This window comes from Lagopus muta, chromosome 2 (assembly GCF_023343835.1).
Source record: "Lagopus muta isolate bLagMut1 chromosome 2, bLagMut1 primary, whole genome shotgun sequence".
NCBI classification, from domain to species: domain Eukaryota; kingdom Metazoa; phylum Chordata; class Aves; order Galliformes; family Phasianidae; genus Lagopus; species Lagopus muta.
Window position 1 is genome coordinate 97,624,260 of NC_064434.1, and position 19,050 is coordinate 97,643,309.

General features: G+C 38.4%; 1 protein-coding gene across 9 annotated transcripts in view; it reads right to left on the reverse strand.

Annotated features, from left to right (window-relative positions):
• Positions 1–19,050, reverse strand: part of TASP1 (taspase 1) — a 74,243-nt gene that overhangs the window by 48,695 nt on the left and 6,498 nt on the right. For 5 of the 9 annotated variants that reach the window (XM_048936044.1, XM_048936050.1, XM_048936043.1 and 2 more), the window contains exons 5-7: positions 14,454–14,574; positions 12,971–13,055; positions 6,062–6,141 (exon numbers count right to left, since the gene is read on the reverse strand). In XM_048936044.1, the coding sequence (XP_048792001.1) occupies positions 6,062–6,141; positions 12,971–13,055; positions 14,454–14,574 (286 nt within the window). The remainder of the gene's footprint in view (positions 1–6,061; positions 6,142–12,970; positions 13,056–14,453; positions 14,575–19,050) is intronic. The other 4 variants (XM_048936047.1, XM_048936049.1, XM_048936045.1 and 1 more) reach the window with 3 other exon arrangements.

Here is a 19,050-nt window from a genome sequence, read left to right on the forward strand (position 1 = left end):
CTACAGTAAACAAGTCTCATTCATAACATCCGATTAGTTTCCTATTACTATTTCAGTTAAGTCCCTTGCTCACACTTGCTCCAGAGAGCACTCAGAGCAGCAACCCTTTCTTGTAGTCACTTTCTGGACTTCTGTCTCCTGCAGCCCTCCTTGCCCTACCTGACTCTTCTGACCCACAGATCAGAACAACTTTAATAACAAATTATTGCACTTCACATGCCCCATTTACGTGCCTTTCACAAAGCTCCTCAAAATAAACCCGCATAAAGGAAAGCCTTACCAATGCATTCACAGGCCTTCCCCAGTTTCATCCACAGATAGGATCAGAACTGACGTGGCATTTCTGTCTCTAAAGAATATTTCTCCTTGGGACTCAGAGCTTGGAACAAACTGATCTGTTGGAAACTAACACTACCCATGTACAAAGGCACATGGCTGCACTATGATACACGTGTACACATACATGCACACTGACAAATTCTCTGTGACAGCAGTTGTAAGCACCAGCTGGAATGAACACCAAGAATCTGAGAGCATCTGGGAACAAACAAAGCCTGTGATCTGATTTCTATACCAGCTTTCACAGGCTGCTGGAAATGATGGAAATGGTCCAGAGAACAGAGAAAAAAATATTAAAAAGAGAAAGTTACAACTGTCATATTCATAAACAGTGTGAAACTACTGAATCAAAGACACAGAATAAAATGTAAGACTAAAATGCCTTTTTGTTTTTCTGTTGTTTTTCTTTTTTTTCTTTTTTTTTTGTCAACAATAGAACTGACATGTATCAATCTGTTAACTAGGTCTGTGTACTTTGAACAAGCCCACAGCAGACAGGTTGTTTAATACAGTACACTAACACTTCTTGCTCAAAGTAATGCAAAAAAGTTTTTACTAAGAAGGCCACGTTTCTGTAAAATCACCATGCTTTTATAAGCCAAATCTATTCGCTTCAATATTTTCAGGCTAAGCTAAAAGTTGATTCAAGTGGATAGTTATGTTTTCAAATTGAACTAGCAGATTCAAATTTGTAGCATCAATAAAGCACAAATCAAGGTCAAGACAATACCATACAATATATTTACAGTACAGGATGGAACAGCAAGCCAGGAACACAAGCACAAACTCCACTGTTCCTACAGCAGTTGTTATAAACTGCTATGCAACAAAACATTAGGCAACCTGCGAGCGTTCAGCAATTCTTGTTTAAAAACAGTAACTGAAATACTAAGAAAATTCAAAGAATACTCTTAAATCTCTGGAGTACAGATGGATCAATCATATAGCACCCCCTGGCAGACACTTCTTACAGTCAACCGAAAGAACCAAACAGGAGAATTTTCTTCATTTTATCTTTTTATTCCATATTAAAGGAGGATGCAACTATTGGAAGGAAGAGAATGGCAAAGGGATATACTAGCAAACTAGTTAACCCACAGGAATTACAATGATCCAGTAAGGAATTTTGTTGAGCAGTAGCTAAAACAAGTGGCACAATTGAAGATGGATGGAACTAAATTTCATTTTAACACAGTTATTCTAAATGACAAATTAACACCATTTACGCTTCTGTTGAGACTGAAGACTGCTGGTACTACTTCCCATGTACGCCACACGTTGACAGGCAGCAATAAGAAAGGAGAAAAACCAACAAACCATCCATCAACAAAACGTACGAAAGTATTCACCTAGCTTTCACAAAGCAATCTGCATACGGATTGAATGTTCATGATGTTCGTGGCAAAAACTCAGGGTAAACCCTTGCTGGGCACATCAGTCCTTACTGCTTCACGGAAGAGATGGTTTTTTCTCCATCAGACAGTAAATTCACAAGCTACCTAGTAAAATCCCCCAAATCCCTGAGTTTTTCTCCTGATCCCTTTCATTCTCATCCTAAAAGCAAAGAACTAAAACACAGTCTAAGCCGCTGCCTTGAGCGAGTCACTGAACCATGCAGCTCAGTCCCAGAAACATGGCAAACACCTTTCTTACTTCAGTAACAGTGAAGCAGAGGAAAGAAGAAGGAGGTGAAAGGAAGGCTGGACGAGAGACAGGCCAAACTGATGGACAGGAAGACATAGGGTGTCACTAGAAGTATGGCAACTGCATGACATCTAGAAACGGCTCTTTCATTAAAGAAATAGAGCAGTCATAGCACAAATGAGAATATCCCTGCATACACAAAATAAAAATCACTATTATGGTTAAAAAAACAGAAAATGAAGTGGGAGTGAATGGCCTGTTACAAGTCAAATGCCAAACCAACACATAGTAGCACCTACTCTATACAAAATAATGATGTGATTTTACTGATGGTACCAAGTTATTCAAGTTAATAAGGCCAAGGACTGGATAGAAGAACAGAAAGATTCAGAGTCCACGACTTGACAATAAAACAACAGATTTTATTCAGCAAGTCTCAAAATAATGAAAAAGAAGTAGTTCTTCAAATAACCCATAGTTGAGCTGCAAATGTTTTTGCAGATGCTAGAAATTACTATGGGCTCCAGAGAAAAGGACAATTTATTGGCACAGAATACCATCGATCATTTCCATGTACCAATATTGACCCAGGAGTTTAGATTCTAGGATAGCAAATGAGGCAAGAAACAGGAGGTACATATTTGCTCTGTTCTTTTCTTCTTTCTTAAGCACTGCTTTTGTCTAGTCCTGGATTCCAGTTATTGAGCAAGGTGCTCCTGTTTGTATGTAATAGAGCTCAGTGAAGTGCTTCAGGTCCCTTTCATCTCACTAGAGTTAGGGGTACAAACATGCTGCATGAGTTACCATCCTTCTCCTTCCCTTTAAAGATTATATACTTAAACAGCCCTATGTTAAGTCAAGTAAGACAGTACTCAGCAGCACTAGCTGTGCAGTAACTTGGTGTTTTGGCAACAAATATTTGATTAAGTCAGCCATAGCTTCAGATATTAACACCAGTGATCTAATAGAACTCCTTTGTGTTATTTCAGTCAGATTTCCTATGAAGTGCCATAACTACTGTTTGTACACATAAAATGTCTTAAAGCTGTTAACCCTGACCTCCAGTTTGATGCCAGAGTCACGTCTTCAGCTTTCTGAGCTGCTGAAAAATTAACTACTCCTTTCAAATCCAACTGTACAAAGTACATCTACCTTCACAAGATATACAAAGTTTACACATTCATAACCAGACAGGGCTGATGGCACCAGCCATCAAAAACATCTAATGATAAGATGCTCTCTTATACCACATTATCTTTGCCAAATCACCTGCTTTTCATCTACTGTAGGCTGAAATGAAAAACTGAGATAAAAATGGCTCAGTTACTGCTACTAATAATTACTACTTAGTATTACTAGTGCAAGTAGAGATATTGACAGTTGAAGCTGTACCTAACATTTATGTTGCTGATTTAGAACAAAGCACACTTTTTACATCTACAAGAGGCTATGTGATACAGTAAGTTAGTTTCTAAGCAGCAATTACAGTGTTAGCACTTCGATTGCTTTCAAATCAGTCTTTCTTACATAAGGTAACAAAGTGTAAACATAACATAGTACAGGCTCTGCTATGGGCAGAAATTAATGATTTCAGCCTTCTGGCAGCCTGTAGGCAATGCAAGATCACATTTCAATAAAAACAAGAAACAAAAAGCCAGTCACTACACTGGAAGCCAGCAGATTTCTACAAAGAGAAGAAATCCCATTTCCTCACACACTTGGCAAATCAAGGAAGAGGAAGCAGGTGAGCCTTGACATAACCTTGATGTAGTTCAACAAGGAACGTGGTTTAAAACTTCATTTCAGTTTGGTGCCCGAATACTTTGATAGTTATCAGAGAATTATGGAGTGTGAACACAAAGCTGATCATTGTAACTGATCATACAGACAGCTCCATCACTGCAAAACCAACCGCACAATCCCACAGAATTACAGCACACAGAACATTTCTCTTGCCATCTCAGGTCCAGGAAAAGGGAGAGAGAATAACGTGCTTTCAAGAATATTTTTTCCACGTGCAGCACAAAGAAGCCAAAACATGTGCACCTAGTTCTTGTTGTTAATACCTGCTCCAAGTATATGTCTAAGGTTTGGGCTAACGTTTGTATGTGTGCTTTTTGTTGCTACTGTTAGTAAGTTACCCTGATGTTTACTAATTATTTTGGCACTCCATTTTGCAGAGCTGCTCAACAATCAAATTATTTCCAGTTAGTTTACCTCAGATTCTCCATGAAAACTTTACCAGAGCACTTGTAGCAAGCATAATCAAAAACTGTGATTATTCAGTAAAATCAAGTGTACTAAAATACTAGGGAAAAGGCCAATTTTTAAGTTGCTCAGGCAGTATATATAAACCTGACTGGAAGTGGAGTGTGTGTCTGCGTTGGAGAGGAAGAGGTAATTGGCAACTTACATACCAATGTTTAATACTTTTAAAATTGATATTGCAACAGGAAAAGGCTTTTCTGCATTGGCTTTGAACAGAATTAATTTGAGAATTCCAGTAATCGTTTTAGAAGGAATTGTTCTGATAAATAGATAAATGCTGAGAAGTACCATAAAAACAAATTAGTGATGTTTTGAAGCTAGCTTGTGATCAGTACACACGCTGAGATTATTATTCCGATGTTTCTCCAGTATAAACAGTCTGTACTAGGTAAAGCAAAACTGCAATGGCCATCCTTATTTTCAAGCTGTAACACATGGATTTCTTCTAAGGCACATTTTACTGACTACAAGAACATTTGTCAGTTAATGTCGGTTCTAATCATCCCTATTAGAACAGCAAGGCTTTGATACTAGAAATAGCGTAAACTCCAGTGCATGCAAACAGAGCTAATCAAGAGACCCTCCTTTTGGAGTATTTCCTATACATAAGTAGCAAACACTTTCTAAAGCAACTCCTTTATGGGTTTTTCCTCTTTTGTTAAGTCACAGAAATAAATCTGTTCTGCTCAACTGAGCCCAAAGGTTGTGCTGCAAATGCTGTGCTGGACAGAAAATGGATGGAGCAGCACTTTCAGTAATGTCAGAGTGAAAAAATCCAAACTTTCTGTTCAAAATGAAATGCAACATGAATATGTATGAAAATTGGCATGATGCAGTATAACACTGCTACTCTTTCGGAGTTACTTTTGAGCACTGAGTATCAGCAACTTTGAAACACAAATTCTGGGTGTTTATCTACATTTAGAACTGCACACAATGGCAGATGTAGATTTCAATGTCTCCTTTAGAGACAACTTACATATTTTATGCAGTGATGTTTATTTTGTAAAAGAAAGAAATACTGTGCAATCTTCGTGGTAATGAGCTCTGACTTTTTACCTGAACAACTTCAACAGGAAATACAGGGCATGCTCTCACCTATAGCAACCTGCAGACTAATGGTAATGGCATTTTCCAACAGGGTGGGGACTGAGAAGTCCATGAGTACATGCACTAATTTTCAGTCTTGTCTGTAGAAGGTTTAACAATCACTTGATTAATTTGAAGAAAAAGAAGGCTTTTGTAAGAGATCTGGCAGCTCTAAGGATACAGTATATTTTGACTCTATGTGCAAGACTTGATTAATTCACCATATCAGACGAAACAAACTCTACCTAAGTTGTTTTATTTGTCTGTCTCTTTATTAAAAACAAACAAACAAAACCCAGCCTGCTTATACTGTGATGGATGGAATTACAAAACCTAGTAGTCAAGTCAGCACATACTGAATTCAGATACATGGCTAGTTGGTACTTTTTGGATCCAAAAAGGTTCACAACTTGGGCTGTTAGAGAGTCTGCATTCTGGTTAAAAATAAATAAATAAATAAAACTCCTTCATTGGATTTAATCCTAGAATCACAAATGCACTTTAATTAGATGTTGCTAAAAAGCAGCTAAAGTAACAGTTTTTAATTTTTACTATTTTCATACTTAATAGAAAATTATTAAACTTAATCATCCTTATATACCATAATATCATATGCTAGTTGAACTTTAAGGAAAGTGAAGTGACGTACACCTCAGAATACGAGGCACTGTTTTAAATTATTCTGTCCTGTTCTTCCTAATCACACCACCAGATTACTCACTTGTAGCCATGATACCTGGAGGACATGCTGGTATCCCGTGATCAACTGCCCATCTGAAAGCTCCTTCACCAACTAAAAAGCTAGGAGACACAGAAGAGGGAGTTTAAATAAAACCATATAACAAATCCCCCTTTTCTTGCAATTAGTATTTTCTCTTTGGTTTGGTCATTTTAAAACTGTACACTGTCTGCATTTCACAGAAGCGTCAGCTATAATTACAATTGGCACCCTTACTTGGTTTCATTAAAACACTACATAGCTCTGACATTAAGTTCACTATTGAATAAAAACATGTGCTATTAAATTTGAAACAAATTACCAAATTGCATCAGTTCTTAACTGCAGCTAAAACAGCACGAAGCCATCCAGGAGTCTTGTAACAACTGAATAAGATTCTGAAGACTAACAACACGGGGATGAAAGAAGTGAGAATGGCAAGTTAGAGTGAAGTTAGCCAATGCCACTGGAATATCAAGAATTACTTTGAGAGATATGACAAGCTAAAAATAAGCTTAATTTAGATTCAGAAATGAAAGTCTATCTCATGGCGTTTTATTAAGCATTTCCAAATGAGACAACTCCACTGAGTATTTAACATACTTGTGGAAGAAAGAAGCAAATTTGAGAAGTCATTCTGTAGTCAGTACTGAATATTTTACAACAGTGAGACAGTATACACTGTTCTGACAGTGAATGGTGGCAAAAGATACAGATATGAAGCCTTTAGGAAAAAAGAAATGCCTCAATTATTTATACCATTTCCCTTTAGATAAATCAATCTGATTCCCCAAAAGATTGAACGTGGTTGGAAATCACATGTCTTCAGAAAGTTGATGAAAAACAGCAACAGCAGTAGCAACAAAATAAAGAACAATTATTTCTAATCTCTACTTGCTATCTCCCTTTGGAAACAAGAATACCATAACTACACAATGGTTACAAGAAGAAAAGACTGAGGACACACAGTAATTTCAAAACGCTTTAGAGGAACACCTGATTTACGAAAGTGAGACTCAAAGTTATGTAAGCTGCACAGAAGTCTCTTGGGCCACATAATACTATCAATCCCTAGAACAGTGCTGCTATAGAAAACTTGTTGTTACTCCTGTTGCAAGTTTTCTTGATAGCATTGTATCTGACATTTGCAGCTTTTAATATGTAGTATTTTGCAGCACTATTTTCCATCTTCCCTATGACATAACCACCATAAGAGATGTTTTCAGTCTTTGATTAAAGAAGTTTAAAAAAAAAAAAGCTTCTCTAGATAGGAATTTGAATTGTTAAACACATACTTCTTTCTACTGTTAGCACAGCTCCAGAGGAATATTTTTCATGCTGCAAGATACTGCAGAGCAAGTTACTGGGTACTGGGAAAATATCTCCTTTTAAATAAGGTAATTATCAAGAAACAACTTCTCACTCACAGTAGCATCCAAGAGAAACATAAGTTGTAGCCAAACTGTGGTAAATAGTAGTCTCCATTGATTAAAAAAAGTTTCCCATCAACTACACGCTCTCAAGAAGTGAACAAGTGTTTCCTGTCCAATAAAGTAATTTACACAGAGCAAAACTGTAGGTGGAAAAAAGAAGAATCACAGAATCCTTAGAGTTGGAAGGGACCTTTAAAGTTCATCTAGACCAACTCCCCTGCAATGAACAGGGACACCACAGCTAGGTCAGGTTGCCCAGGGCCCAATCCAGCCTCGCCTTGAAAGTCGCCAGGGATGGGGCATCAACCACATCTCCAGGCAGCCTGTTCCACTGCCTCACCACCCTCACTGTAAAAGACTTCTTCCTTATATCCAACTTAAATCTACCCTCTTGAAGCCATTTCCCCTTGTTCTGTCACCACAGACCATGCTGATGAGTCTGTCCCCTCCTTTCCTGTAGCTCCCCTTTAGATACTGCAAGGCCGTTCTCAGGTCACCTTGGAGCCTTCTCTTCTCCAGGCTGACCAGCCCCAGCTCTCTCAGCCTGTCCTTGTAGGAGAGGTGTTCCATCTGTGGAATCATTTTTGGGGCCCTCCTCTGGATGTGCTCCAGTACTACAATCAGATACTATGGGTCTAATATATGATAACTTAAATAGCACAAATCAGTCAGAAACCTTTCATTTTCCTGATACCTCACGATTGCTTGTTTTACACTCAGAGATATAAAAATAGTCACAAGTATTCAGAGTACAAAAAGAAGCACCCCAGAATGTTGAAGATGCACCAACATTTAAGTAATGTTACTCTTATTCTGCTCACACTTGTGTCCATAATTCCCAGATTCATTTCCCTCATACCAGGTGGACACAAAATACTTTCCAGTTCTGGTTCCAATGAATAGCTACATTAGAGAAGCAAACACTTGCTGATATCTAACTGAGGCCTCACTTCACCACAAAAATTACCCACTCTTTTTTTTAAATTTTACTTTAATCATTCAATTTCAGATGTCTTGAAAATACAACATAATCACAAGAGAGTTAGAATAATAAAAAAATCAAGTCCTCTGTAGTTGTTACCTGTACCACCTGTACCCTACCCTCCAAACTGATAAAGACATTTGGTAAGAGAATCCTATGGGACATACGGTGTGAACTCAGATCCACCAAGTAGCCAAGTATTTATAATCAGAACAAGATTAAGCAATCTTTGTATTACCCAAACAAGCAACACAAATAATTGTAACAGACACAGATGGTAGGATGGTGTGAGGGTGGGAACCAGCAGTCATGCACTAGGGAACTACTGCAGGCCCATGGGAAATGTCCATGTACTCATGGAGAAGAGCTGCAGCAGGCAAGAATGAACGGGTAATACTCACAGCTGGCATAAAAATAAAACTTAACAGATAAGCTAATAAAACTTAAAACAACCAAGCTTGATTAGTTGGGGGAGAGGAAGAATCCAGAATAAATTCAGTGGGCTATACAAAGCAGCCAAAGCCCCACCAAGTCTCAAAAGCTTTTAGACTAGTTCAAAATACAATTTTCCAAAGGAAAAAAACAATCAAAAAGATGAATGGCTTTGCTGCTCTGAAAGTTGGTTCTACACAAACGAGATAAAAGTTCATTTCACCCATCTGTAAGAAAGAGGAGTACTCCGTAGTTGTTACGAGCTCAAAACACAAAGAAATTGAAAAAGTTCTCCCCAACAAGAAGGTGGTGTTCAGATCTGCTTTCCAAATACAGGAAAAGCAGAGCACATTAATTGAAAATAGAAAATTACTCTAAAAATGGCCCTTCTAGGCAAGTTTTCACAAGAACGTGGTTATCCTGATGCCTGTTCGATGTAAAGAGCAGCCCTTAATATGGACTGTATGAAGACAAGCTACACTGAGCTGAATAGAAGCAGTAACAGTAACAGTAACAGTAGAAAGTTAGGTTTACTAAAGATGAAGGTGATCCTAAACGTAACAAACTCATTTTGTAATGTTTATTCTAAAATGCAGCTATCACTCTGAAATCACTCTTACATAGAAGATACAGATCAGAAAACTGGTACAAGTCTTCAACCCTGGCACTTTCTTGACTATGCTCCTCCCTGCAAGTTACTCATATCCTGCAAGTTACACATATCCCATCTGTGGCACTACATGTGACAAGAAAAAAATGATTGCAAAATGCTGCAGTAACCAAAGGGGGAGAACATACAAACATGGGATTCTTTCTTGCAAAGATTAATATATTAATACTGAAAAAAGGGACACTAACATGTACTTTGAAATCAATAGTATCGAGGAGTTCTGAAAAAGTAAGATGGTTAGGTCTACTTGTACCATCTTGCAATTCTTACATAGCTGAAATATGAGCAAGCAGTTCTAAATAAGCTTTTCTGCCTTTAAGAAACATATGAAATAGAAGAAAACTTTAAAGCTGTTACTGGAAAGCAACTAATCCATTATTCTGGGACCAAAGACCACTCCCAATGATCCACCCAACACGTAACTAAGCAACTGTAATTGTGTTCTAAGTCATACAATGATCAAGAATGTCTTACAGGATAACATGTAACACTGAAGAGTTTGGTATTTTCTACTCCTTCCTACAGAGGTAGAGAACATTCTGACAGCCTCAGTCTGAATAAACTGTGAGAGAAGGTTCAAGGACCTTAGAACAGCTGTAACAAATGCATGCTTACGTGTGGGAATTCTCTATGTTTGAATTTTAATTTGCACAGCAGGACTGTGTTTTAAACCAGAAGAGGAGATACTGTTCCAGAATAACCCACACTACAGAGCAATTCACAGTAAACTACATACATACAGCAATCAGGACATCTGATGACTCCTTCCCAGTGAACCTACCATCTCAGAATAAACTAGTTTACACTCATTAAAATTACTGAAAATCAGAGAAGTACCATTTTGAATTGTCCCTATACAAATGGGTGCTGAATGGTGGTAACCAGGCCAAACTAACTGTCTCCAGCTGTTCTTTTGCAGACAAGACTCTCCACAGTGCCACTGTCACTAATCTCACAGTCAGAGAATTTCTCTCACGTGGTCCCGTGCCAAACATTCTGGTGAGAAAACATTAAGCTAAGTTAGATGGTGCTACAGAAGCTGTCTATACCAACAGGTTTAATTAGCAAGACAGACTCTTAAGCTTTGCAGTTTCTTTAAGAGACTCCCCACCACAATATTTGCCCATGAGAAAAAAAGATGAAACTTTCACATGTTTACAAATAAAAATCAGTTATTAAAACCCTAACTCTTGGGAGGAATGACAATAATGCAGCTGCTTCTTGCTACTTGATGACATATTTTTTCAGCTTGCACAGCAATATATTTCACTCCCAGATCAAAAATATGCTACACCAAACCCTGCCAAAAAGGCAAGGCATGAAATTGTCAACAATCATCACCTACAATGAACATAAGATCCATTCCAAACTTGCGATGCCCTGAACATACAGGAGCATCTATTAAAGCATTACAGTGCTACAGATTGTTTCCAAGCTAGCTACCTTTTTTTCTATTAAGATACATGTTCCAAATTCAAAACAGAGAAGAAATGAAAATACATAGAGGGTAAATAAGGCCCAAAACATTGGCTCTGAAGTCAACAGTTCACTTCACACTTAGAGAGCTTTAACTCCCTTGTCTTATGAAGTGCCTGTTAGCCAAGATAATGCTAAAACAGTGTTTGAAAGATTTTGTCTTGTCCTTTGAGATGAGGGGATACAGTTTATGTTTCATTCAGTTATTTTAAAAATAATAGCTACAAACATAAACTAGGTCATGAAGTTACAGAAAACACGCTAAAATAGGACACAACTATCCTAGGTGCTCTTCCCTGCCACGATTACAGACAAAAGTAAAGCACAAATGCTTGCTTCTAGTTCTGGAACACAAATGAAAGGAAAGGAAGAGAAGGGGAGGGGAGGGAAGTAGGGAAGGGACGGAGGCAGGGAAGGGAGGGAAGCAAACAGAACCAAAACCACAACAACCTCCTTCGACACCCTCTTTAATGTAACTGGATAAGCCCTAGCTTTTTCCAGATATCTGAAGAAATAAGCCACTGGCAGCAACTAATATTTAAGTTCATATCCCTTGGTAAACTTCTCTGAAAAAGAAGTTCTCACTAATTATGATTCCTCTTCCTTTAATAAAGAAAACAAAAATGCAAAATCTCCTTGTTGGTGTGTTGGTTTTGGGGTACTTTTTTCACTCTATGACCTACCTTTGCAGTATTATGGACACTGCAATAGTTCTTTTCCTCAGTGTATAAACTGGAATACCAGACTATCCAGATACAGACTGACTATGGGGACACTTCTACAGAAAGAAGTATGAACAGTAAAATTTCTAAATCAAATGTACATATTTCAAACAATGTAAGTGCTGGTTTAATACATCTGCAAATACTGCAATCTCTCAGCAAACAGTAGCAAATTTCCCCAACAGGTATAACTGAGGCAACTGCTTAAGTTCAAGCCTCCTGCTGGTTGATCTGAACTGCTAACAAAAATAAGATGCTTCCAAGATTAGTCAGTTCCAACACAGTTCTTGGACACTTTCCAAATATGATACAACAATATTTAAAGTTCTTATGCATTTAACAGTTTCCTCTTTCAAACTTACATCAGTCTCAATAAAGCACATTTTCAGTGTTGTCATACATGCTAACAAGTTTATATTTAAAATAGTTTCTAACTAAACGCTGCGTATTTCCACAATTTAGTTTCAAAATAAAGGCACAAAGCCAGTTCAGTTTATGCATTTTTTAAAGTTGTCAAAAGCAAAGGCTGCAGAACTTCACTTCAATTTTGCTGCATTTAGAGATTTTTCAAAACGATATAACAAAAACTTAAGAATCCACACAGAATCACAGAATTGCAGGGTTGGAAGGGACCTCAAGAGATCCTCAAGTCCAACCCTCCTGCTAAAGCAAGTACCCTCCAACAGGTCGCACAGGAGGCATTCAGCCATGCCTTGAATACCTCCACAGATGGAGACTCCACAACCTCTCCGGGCAGCCATTCCAGTGCTCTGCCACCCTTATTACAAACAAGTTCTGCTTGTTTGTACGGAACTTCCCATGTCCAAGTTTTAGGTCACTGCTCCTTGTCCTGTCGCCATATACTGCCAAGAAGAACCTGACCTCATCCATCTGCATCCTACCTCCCTTTAGATATTTATAAACATTAATCATTCATTTGGTATGACATAACTTTAGAAGCAGTCACCTTGACACAAAACCCCACAAGGTGATATCTCTATCTATCCACAACAGTTCTACTCACAGCTGCATCGAAGGCACACTGAGTTTCAAGATCTGAGAAGAAAACATTGCTCCTTTTCAAAAGGATGTAATGTAAAACAGCACAAACCTCTGTTGGATAAGACAAAGCCTTCAAATATTGCATGCAGTACAGATATAAGACTAAAGTAAAGTCAAGCAGAACAAAGCAATTACCAAGGTGGAATTCTGCCAGCAGAGAGTTTTCCTTTCTGCCCTTCACACAACAATCTATTTGCAACTGAAACTGGATTCTTGATTCCTGAAAAATCAGCAAAAAACGGGAACAAACCATTAAAATATTTTCCACGCAGTACTGTGGGGTTCATTTTGGCAATGGAAGTCAGCTTCCTTTCATTTCCAGTGCTTCAGTAATTCAGTAAGAGACACATTGTGATGCTATTTTTCAGCTTAATAACATTAAATCAGTTGTTCCTTCTCGTGGCCTATCAGTGGTAGCAAGACTTTCTAATCAACATTTGGTTTTGTTTTTTAAAGAAAGAAGGGTATTGAAATATTAGGAGTGACTCCCTACCACAGAAATCTCAGAATTAAAGCAGTGGTGTTCTACAGACCAAAGATGTTTTATGAGTATTAATTTTTCAAGATGGAAAAAGCTTTGTTTGGATCTATCTGGCCAGAACAGGGATTACAGGATTCAGGCTTAGCTTTTTCTCACTCCCTCATTTCCTCCTTCTCCATGGTTGGAAGGATACATTTCGTAACAAGTAAGCCTTGAAACACTTAATTTTACTATTTATTTTAGATCTATATCTACATGAGGAAGTTATTAACACAGTTTAGAACTATCCTAGGATAAAGAACAAAGGTTGAAACGTTTTCAGAAAAGCTATTCAATAGTATTCCAGAGTAACAGTTAAGGCTCTCAAGTACTTATGACAAAAGTTCAAGGATCCCTGCTTGGGACTGTTTTGTACTGAAAGGTAAAGATTGGCAAAAGAAAAAAAAAATGAAAGGCACATTAATTCTCAGATTAAATAAGTGCTATATGCATGTTCATGTAGCCTTGTAATAGTTTCACAAATTAGAAATCCAAATGTTATTGATCCCATGAGAGGATTATAATGAAAAAAACCATACTACAGAGGAATTTTATGTCGGGGCAAACAGCTTGACAGATCAGAAGATGCAAGAATAAAAAGCAGCCCTAGTTTAGAGGCTGTGTACCTTTGTAACACTGCAAAGGAAACCTTAGTTCCTCAGTACTTCAATTTGACCAATTAAGCTAAGAGATTCTATGACTGAATTACGTAACAGTAAATTCTTCAAGGAGCCTGGTAACAAAAACAAATACTGTCATCTGAATGCTTGTATTTTATATACATGCATTTTACTATAAGGTTACAATTCTTCAAAGCCCTCTGAGAAAACACACACCCTCTGAGTGAATGAATTCTGCATCATGCAAATTCATCATTCTGCAAAGGACTACCAGTGAACTAAGACAGTGCACTGCAACATCACTAAGCAGTATTTCAAGAAGTGAGGATGCCTCCCTCTCCCTTTTGTTTGTTTACAGAGGGAAGAATTCATGAAGTGGGGCTACAATGGCACTCCCTCCAAAAACTTCACAAAAAAGAACAAAATCAGTCTTTGCACTTCAATCAGTAGCTAGCTTTATAACACATAGTTAACATACCACTCAGTGCGCCAACTGCTCCAAAATTCAGTGACTTCCCATCCATTATGCTGGCGTCGCATTCTATCTCACCCAGAAGGTTTAAGTTAGAACCCATTCCTGCATTTGTAAAAGGAGAATCCTGAAAATATAAACAAAGCACCGTGAGGCCACAATCAGATCAAATTTTATCAAAACCTCTGCATAATTAATATGATGACAGTGATGTGTTACAGTGTACATTCCTGCTGCAGTACTTTAAATATGCCACAGCAACATCAGAAAAGAGCAATTTGCTATGTTTATTTTAAATTACTACGATGGAAACCTTACAGTCTCTTCTGTGTGATACATCTCAAGAGTAATAATTTGCTAATATAAATCACAATCACACAACGATTTCAGATAATCACTTATTTGTAAGTAAAAGCCTTAAAATACGAGCAAATATCTCTTCCACAGAGACCACAGTTTACCTCTGACACTCTCAAGTATGACACAGGAGCAAACAGAACTGTATGTTTTGTTAAAATCATAAGCCTATGATTACAGCCTTGCACACAGAATCACAGAATCACCAAGGTTGGAAAAGACCTTCAAGATCATCCAGTCCAACCATCCACCTACTACCAATAGCTCTCACTAAGCCACTTCCCTCAACACAAAATCCAAACATTCCTTGAACTCCACCACCTCCCTGGGCAGCCCATTCCAGCACCTGACCACTCTTTCAGACAAGTAGTACTTCCTAACATCCAGCCTGAATCTCCCCTGGTGCAGCTTGTAGCCATTCCCTCTGGTCCTATCACCAGTTACACTGGAGAAGGGGCTGACTCCCAGCTCACTACAACCTCCCTTCACATATTACAGAGAGCAATAAGGTCTCCCCTGAGCCTCCTCTTCTCCAGACTGAACAATCCCAGCTCCTTCAGCCACTCCTCATAAGGCCTGTGCTCCAGACCCCTCACTGGCTTTGACGCCCTTCTCTGAACCCACTCCAGGGCCTCAATGTCTTTCTTGCAGTGAGGGGAAATGAGATGAACAAGGCTTCACTGTGCAAAATTTCTATTTAAACACTAACACAAGCACTGTCATTACTATGGTACGAAGGTTTTTCAAACAACAAATCATACTTCACATAAAGTACCAAGCAACTTTTAGTAAGTGTCCTAGTTAAAAAGTAAGCCACCTTTTATTAGCTCTGCCTGTAGCTCTTACTGATCCAAGTTTCTCAAATAAGAAGTGCTGCATGTTGGATTTAACATTACACCTTTGTGCAGACGCGTGCTGCCCACGTGCCAAGATGCCAACCTTGGAAAGGTGGCAGACCACAAAGCAGCAGCAGGTTTAGCCGACTGCTAACTCCAGACTACAGCAGTTACACCATCACTTAGGTATCTCAGGCTTACAACCTAAAACTGTAGTAAGGACACGATACAAAGCATCAAGACACGGAACAAGAATTTCATTTTCAAATGTGAGTTCATCTCATAAAAACTCTTAAGCGCTACCGAGGATATAGTTTTCAACTCAGAACCCTTCTTCCTTCAAGATGCATTTTAAAATGTTCTGGCAGCAATACAGGCGTACTAAAGCTGTGGTTAATGGGGAAAGCTTGAAAAAGTTGCTCAATATGAATAATCCAGAATTACATCTAGACAAATAGTTAAACTGCTCTGTTTTTGACATGCATTAAAGAGCATCCCATCCATCTTTGATACAGTTTTGGTCAAGGTTTATTTGCAACTTCTAAAAGGATTTCAAAGCCTACTGGCATTTCTTTCTACACACTGTTATTATAAAATTCTTCTGTGGGAATTCAGTAACAAGAAGTAATAGTCTACTAGGGTGAGTCAGGTCTCTTTTAATCAAACCAGTTAAAATGTTTTTCAAGAACACTTTTGTCGTAATCTACCGTTAGTCACTCTGCTGCAAAACATCAAATAGCAAAGTCTTTAATTAGAATTAACAACTTCCAGTTCAACATTCATTTAAAGTTCATCTATGGTGACTGCCTTACTACAACAATGCTGCTGGCCTTGTGCTTTCAGCTTCAAATGCATGCACTTGGGAGTAAGATTCAATATTTTGAAATCTTATTTACTCTAAAATTAATATAAAAAAAAACAACAAACGAGAGACAAATTATCTCATTGCAATTTTGCTTTCCATTCCTTTAACTGAGACATAACAAAAAATGGAAATAGGGCAACTTTATGAGCAAGGATACCCAAACTCAAAATGCGATAACCACTTTCTATAATCACATTGATTCCCAATTTAAATGATACTCACAAAGAATGTTCCACAGAAGACAGATGGAAGAGCCAAGCAATAAACACACAGTATGAATAAACTTAGGCTGCACTAAGAGAAAGTTGAAAATTTTCATCTACAACAAACTTTGTTCTTGCTTCCAATACCTGAACATTAGAATCTCTGAAGTGCTCCGCACTCAAAGAAAAGCTTGAAACTGCACATTGTTCCTCTAGCCAGCTGTAAATTCAATCAGCATGTGGTTCTGTTGTAAACTGCAGCTTTTAAAAGAAAAGAAATATCTGCCCAAATCCCTTTATGTTTCGAGAGGAATTCAGACTTCATATGGTGGCAGACAGCAAAAGCATAAAAACAAACGGTTCTGGGATCGTGAATACAGCTCTGAGATCAAGCAGACAGTGTAAATGATGAGCCTTATGAAGCACCTTGTCCAGAACTATTTGATTATCAAAAGCTGAAAGAAGAAACACGTTCATTTATTTCTCTGCATTGACAGAGTTCACAAACTAGAAAACATAACTGCCTTTATTCAACTTATGAAATACAGCTGATGCTCATGCAAACCAGCACCATTATTTTAACAGTATTCTGGGTCAGGCATTCAAGTTGCTTTGCACAAGTAATCTACTTTTTCCTCTGACAACTATTAGCATTAATTATACCTTCATCTATTCCCTATTTCACTTGAGATTCATAAAGTCCAACAAAGAAAGGCTGCTCACTCTACATTTGGAGCCTGCAAAAATAAAACAAAAAACAGACAGCATACCGCAAGTAAACTGTCAGCTTGCTCATAAAAGATCAAGAGCAAGTCTTGCGCCTCTCTAAGTCTTTGAAGTGATGCCTCTTGGATTAGATGAAATTCTGTGTAATAGGAGTTGTGTAATTGAGCGGAACTGAGGGAAAAAAATCATCTTTTGCAGCATTTCCATGAAAAGATGCGTGTGTCTTTCAAAGGCTACAGAGTTTTGGAATATAGCATTAAAAATTCTAACAAAATGTAAAAGTGATTAAATATTTCAGATAAATTCACTGTACTGTGTTCTATATCAACCAAATACCACCTAGGACAATTATAAAAACAGACAGTAGAATGATGGCAGGCATCACCAGAACAGCAGGCAAGACTGAAAAGGAGAAAAAGTTTGCCGATCAGATTAATTCTCTAAATATGCTTTAATTTCATCTTACAGCCATAACATCATACAGATGTCACTTCAGAATATTTAAATATACTACAGCAAAAGAAGGTTCTCTCAGGGGAAAGCAAAACCAGAAAATAATTTACTCTAGGCACAGCTGAAAGGAGACGTACAGCTGTTCAGCCAAGTTTCTTAAAATGTGTTTTCTTTTATGTAGCTCAGGAATATGATAAAAACTACAGCACAAAAGAGAAAATGTTTTCCACAGAGGTGGGAGCCTCATCACAAAAGAATCTTGTGGAACAAGAGCAGATTCTGTTAGCTTATTCATGTATGCGATTTATAAGATTGATTTTCATGAGCAAGTCGAAAGCCTATGGGTGACATTTAAAGCCTGAGGCAGCAAAGGGAGCCCTGCTACAGGCCACCCGATCAAGTGGAGCCTGTCAGTGAGGCCTTATACCTCCAGATACAGAAGGCGTTGCGATTGCAAGCACTCATCCTGCTGGGGGCCTTAATCACCCAGACATCTGCTGGAAAAGTAGCAGGGTAGTAGGCAATCCAAGAGGCTCCTGAAATGCATTGAGGATAACTTCCTGAGTCAAGTAATAGAAGCTCTCACCAGAGGGGATGCAGTACTGGACCTGTTGCTCACCAATACAAGTGAACTGACTCACACATCAGGATTGGAGGCTGGTAGTGACCACGCTATGGTTGAGTTCATGCTCCAGAGTGATATGAGACAAGTAAAAATTAGGACGTTATATTCTAGCAAAGCTGACTTCCAGCTCTTCAGAAAGTGGGTCAACAAAACACCCTGGGAAACTGTCCTCATGGGCAAAGATGTGTAGGAAAGCTGGCAGATTTTTAAGGAAGCTTTCCTCAGTGCGCAGGAGCTCTCCATCCCCAGGTGCAGCAAGTCAGGAAAGGAAGGCAAGAGATTGGCATGGCTGAACCAGGACCTGCTGGTCAAACTGGTGAGCAAGAAGAAAATGCACAAGCAGTGGAAAAAGGGGCAGGTACTGTAGGAAGAGTATAAAAAAGCTGCTGGGCTGCGTAAGGACAGGGTCAGGAATGTCAAGGCTTGAACTAAGCTTGGCAAGGGACGCCAAGAAGAACAAGAAAGGCTTCTACAGGTACTTCACCCAGAAACGGAAAGTCCAGGAGGGCATACTCCCCCTAGTGAGTGATGAAGGTAG